At 36.9% G+C, this 5,015-nt stretch overlaps 1 protein-coding gene across 1 annotated transcript in view; it reads left to right on the top strand.

The window, feature by feature from the left end:
* The window catches only part of MAK (male germ cell-associated kinase), a 44,665-nt gene that overhangs the window by 14,047 nt on the left and 25,603 nt on the right, over positions 1-5,015 (top strand). Inside the window, exons 3-5 of the mRNA XM_012662459.1 lie at positions 25-157; positions 2,163-2,334; positions 3,694-3,861. Of these exons, the coding sequence (XP_012517913.1) occupies positions 25-157; positions 2,163-2,334; positions 3,694-3,861 (473 nt within the window). The remainder of the gene's footprint in view (positions 1-24; positions 158-2,162; positions 2,335-3,693; positions 3,862-5,015) is intronic.

The following is a 5,015-nucleotide window of genomic DNA, read 5'->3' as shown; positions in this document are numbered from 1 at the left end:
TTTTTTTCTCTCTGTATTACCAAGGCTTTTTTCATAGGGACATGAAACCAGAAAACTTGCTTTGTATGGGTCCAGAACTTGTGAAAATTGCTGATTTTGGACTTGCAAGAGAATTAAGGTCACAGCCACCATATACTGATTATGTCTCTACCAGATGGTGAGTAGTTTTATGCAACTCTCCTGAGGCATAAGTCTTTGTTGAAGTTTTCCTACAATGGATTATTACATATCTTTCTAGAGGCTCCATATAGAACTGAATTTTGTTTTCTTTAAAGAGAGAGGATTGGTTCATTACTATTCTGATCAATGCAAAAAGAAGGAAAAAGAATTTCATTATTCATTCAACAGGTATTTATTGAACACCTACTATGTGCCAAATATTCTTTTAGGCACAGGGAACACAGCAGCGAACAAACATAAGAGAAAAATCTTTACCTCATGCTGTTTACACGTGCTGCTTACAACACAAATTAAAAATATTCTGAGTCACCAACATAGCCAAAAAGTAGAAAGAACTCAAATGTTCACCTCTGATGGATAAATAAATATGCTATATCCATATGATGGAATATTATTCAGCAATAAAAAGATGAAATACTGATTTATGCTCCAACGTGGACGAACCTTGCAAACATTACCTAAGTGAAAAGAGCCAGTCACAGAGGACCAGATAGCCCAAGATTCCACTGATACGACATGTCCAGAGTAGGCAAATCTGTAGAGACAGAAAGTGGGTTAGTGGTTGCCTAGGGCTGGGGACTTAGGAAGATGGATGGATAAGAGGCATGAGGTTTCTTTTGGGATTAATGAAATGTTCTAAAATTGTGATGGATGCACAGCTCTGTGAATATACTAAAAGCCATTGAATTGTACACTTTAAATCGATGAATCGTATGTTATGTAAATTATATCTCAATAAAGCAATTAAAAATATTTGTCGAAGTACAGTAAGTCATCCCTTAACTCTGTCGATAGGTTCTCGAACTGCACCTTTAAGTGAAACAGCATATAACAAAACCAATTTTCCCATGAGCTAATTGATATAAACAAGAGTGAAGTTCCTATGCCATGTTTCTGGTCACAAAAACATCACTGAACTTCTAAATAAAGATCAAAACACTTCTAATACTAAACATTGTAATAAATGTGAGCTATACATACATTTAAGAAAGATTAACAAAAACAAGGAAAATAATTATTTACCTGTTTGTTCCAGTTCAGGGTCGTGGGTGGCCAGAGCCTGCCCCAGTAGCTTAGGGCCAAGGTGGGACCCAGCCCTGGCTTGGACACTGTCCCATCACGGGCGCACTCACACGCACACCCATGCTTAGACCACGTAGACACACAGGTTCCCCTGGTGTGCACATCTTTGGGATGTGGGTTGAAACTGGAGGACCCGGAGAAAACCCCCGCAGACGTGGGAGGGAACGTGCAAACTCCACACAGACAGGGTCCCCGGCTGGGAAGCAATTTTTTTTTTCTCATCAACGTTATAACAAAACAATGTTGAGCATAGTGTTGTTATGTGAGGACCTACTGTACTCTGAATGAAAGCAAAAAGACAGTATTATAAAACATTTGGACTGAAATATTTATACATTTCAATATGGAAAAAGGAATTAGAATTGAGACTATCTTCCATTTACCAGACTTCGTGTTGGACTTACCAGGTACCTTTGTTCTTGTAAATATTTGTCTCAATTAACAATATTGTTGTCTATAGAGAGGAATCAATCAAGGGTATCAGTACTTTCAAAATGATAAAAAGAAGAAATCCGCCACTCAGGGATAATCTTTGTTAATCTTTTCTTTTCTGTCCTCCGTGTGAATATATACTGGATCTAATAATGCTTTGTAAATGGTTTTTCTCCCTTTTTTCTTAATACATGGAATAGCACTTATTTCCATATTTATTCATTTGAGTTCCTTTCTTAGACTACGTGGACATTTCACTTACATTTGTCTCCAGCCCCACTCATTGTTTGTGGTCAGGGAACATGTGTCATGTCCAGTTGTCCCCAGCATGTCATGTTGTACAGAAGGCACTTAATACCTGTTTCTTGATTGAAACGCATGGCCAAACAGAGCAGAATGCCACTGCCCATCCTTGTTTCAAATTACAATGAAAATAGCCATTTTTGTTTTGTTTTCTATTTTCGTAGGTATCGTGCTCCTGAAGTTTTATTAAGATCTTCAGTTTATAGCTCTCCCATTGATGTATGGGCTGTTGGAAGTATAATGGCTGAATTATATACATTAAGGCCACTTTTCCCAGGGACAAGTGAGGTTGATGAAATCTTTAAGATTTGCCAAGTTTTAGGGACTCCCAGAAAAGTAAGTACTCTTGTCCCTAAGTTATAACTTTTGATTATTTATAACTTGTTACTTTGCTTTTAATCATATAATTTTATTTTATTTTATTTTATTTTATTTTGAGACAGAGTCTTGCTTTGTTGCCTGGGCTAGAGTGAGTGCCATGGCACCAGCCTAGCTCACAGCAACCTCAAACTCTTGGGCTCAAGTGATCCTCCTGCCTCCTGAGTAGCTGGGACTACAGGCATGAGCCAGCACTCCCAGCTAAATTTTTGTTTCTATTTTTAGTTGACTGGCTAATTTTCTTTTTCTATTTTTAGTAGAGACGGAGTCTCACTCTTGCTCAGGGTGGTCTCAAACTCCTGACCTCAAGGGATCCTCCCGCCTTGGCCTCCCAGAGTGCTAGGATTAATTGTATAACTTTTGATTATAACTTTTGCCTAGATATCTGATATTTTACTTTTAAATAGGTATATACTTTAATGGTTAATTTTCTTATCATCTTTATATTTCTTTTTATCGGGGTGGGATAAGGATTGCAAGAAGCCAGAATCCCACCAGGCTGAAGAAAAAAGGTGCTTTTTAAAAGAACTTAAGGAAATTCTGTATATTTAGAGTATGACTTTGGGTTGATGACCAGCTGACAGCTACATAGTCAACCTGCTTAGGCTCGTTCCTGCCTGCTCTGTGATTGTCTGTTGGCATCAGCTCTTTAACCCTTGGTGCCCTGGACCTTAACCCTTTCTTGTTTCCTTTTATATAACTCTGCCGTGGGTATTCGACTTCTTGAAATGAGTACTTTTTGATTAACTACTATATTTCAGCTAGACCTTACTTTCTGAGATGTGCTTAGTAAGTGCAAGTATGTACTAATTAGTGTGCTTAATAAGTGTGTGTACTGATTAAATTAATATGCCTTGTTAACATTAGACAAGTGATGTAGATATTAAAGCTTTGACATGATTGTCTCTTCCCAGCTATGTGCAATTTTTAACATTGGATGGCTATATATAATATATAATGAGGATCTTTGTAGTAATCAGCCTTTTTGTAAAGCACTTGCCCTTATTTGTTCAAAGTCACTGAGGTATCATCATCATCATCATCATCATCATCATCATCATCATCAAAACCAGACAGGAGTTCAATATTTTGAAATTTAGTAAAGTGCTTTCTCATTTTTTCCTGTCATTCGATGTTCTTTCTGTACTGTTTGTAGCATTGAATGAATTGTGTATGTGGTCTGCTATTTATATGAATCAACATTAAAATGTTCACACATGAATGATTTTTGTATTACTATTCTGTTTTTAAATGGATTACTAAAACCAATTTTTCTTTCTGCCCTCTCCCACCCACACTTATATGTTCCTGAAACAGAGTGACTGGCCAGAAGGATACCAGCTTGCATCCTCTATGAATTTCCGCTTTCCCCAGTGTGTTCCTATAAACTTAAAAACTCTTATTCCAAATGCCAGTAATGAAGCTATTCAGCTTATGACTGAAATGTTGAATTGGGATCCAAAGAAACGACCAACAGCAAGCCAGGTACGACAAATCTCACTGTTACACCTTTTTAAAATTTTGAGGTCTTACAATGTTAGGGATGTTTTCATTTACAAAGACAAGTCTATTCTCAACCAAAGTTTTAGGAAGAGAATTAAGCCCTAAATCCCTAAGGCATCCAGTATATATAGTGAATTAATGTCTAGGTATATAAGATGCATGGGAAAATTGCAAAAATAGCCACTGCAGTGGTTTCCTGTGTTTTGTGGATCAAATGAAGAATCTTATGTGGTTGAGGCTGGAAGGAATTAATTTGTTATGATAAAAATTTATACATGTGACAGGCTAATTAGGAAGAACTTGTCATGGGTAGCAAAAAGGCATCTCTTTAATCATTTAGCACAGTAGACTTTTCTGTGTGTCTTTATGGTTTAGAGGTGGGATTCTTGATCACTTCACACAACAGTGTCATCTCTCTCTAGGACTTGAGTAATAATGTTCAGTCTCTGGCTCCCACAATAGGGCAGCACTGTGACACTGCACTTTGTTCCTTGTGACTAACCTGCTAACAGCTACAGACGCATAGCAAGTCTTCTGGCCTTTAAAACACCATGCTTTTATCTCAAAGGGCTGCGATAAAAAAGTCATAAGGTTTATTGTATTCTTATTGAAATATAAATTGTATGTCACAATTACAAAAAATTATTTTGCTTGTTGGATTAAACTTGAGAAAATGCTTTCTAAAGGTCATCTGGAAGAACAAATGGGAAAGAATAGTCAAGGCGAGTTAGAACAAGAATAAGTAGTTAGAGAGCGGTGATGGGGTAGACAGCTTGCCCCAGCAGATAGTAATCTGTAAGTGACAATAATAACAACAGTGAAAGTACTGGCATCCAAGTTGACAAAGAGCTCAGTGTTGCAGAATGCGTAAGTCAGGAAAAGATAAACATGGCGTCATAAATGAGGGAAGGACTGTTCAGTGAATGATACCCTGATAATTCACTAACTCTTAGGGGAAAAGTAAATTTAGGTTCTTACCACTTACCATACTTTACAAATAGGTAACAGAAGGATTAAATTTAAAAAGTGTAAAAAAAAAAAAAAAATCTAAACTTTTAGAAACTAAATAGAAAGCATACATGCATGCTCGATCTCAAGGTAAGAAAAAGGGGTATAAAAGTTATAGGAGAAACCAC

Source organism: Propithecus coquereli, unplaced genomic scaffold (genome assembly GCF_000956105.1).
Source record: "Propithecus coquereli isolate 6110/MARCELLA unplaced genomic scaffold, Pcoq_1.0 Scaffold767, whole genome shotgun sequence".
In the NCBI taxonomy this organism is placed as follows: domain Eukaryota; kingdom Metazoa; phylum Chordata; class Mammalia; order Primates; family Indriidae; genus Propithecus; species Propithecus coquereli.
The sequence above is the reverse complement of the archived record's forward strand: the minus strand, read 5'-3'. Positions and strand labels throughout refer to the sequence as shown.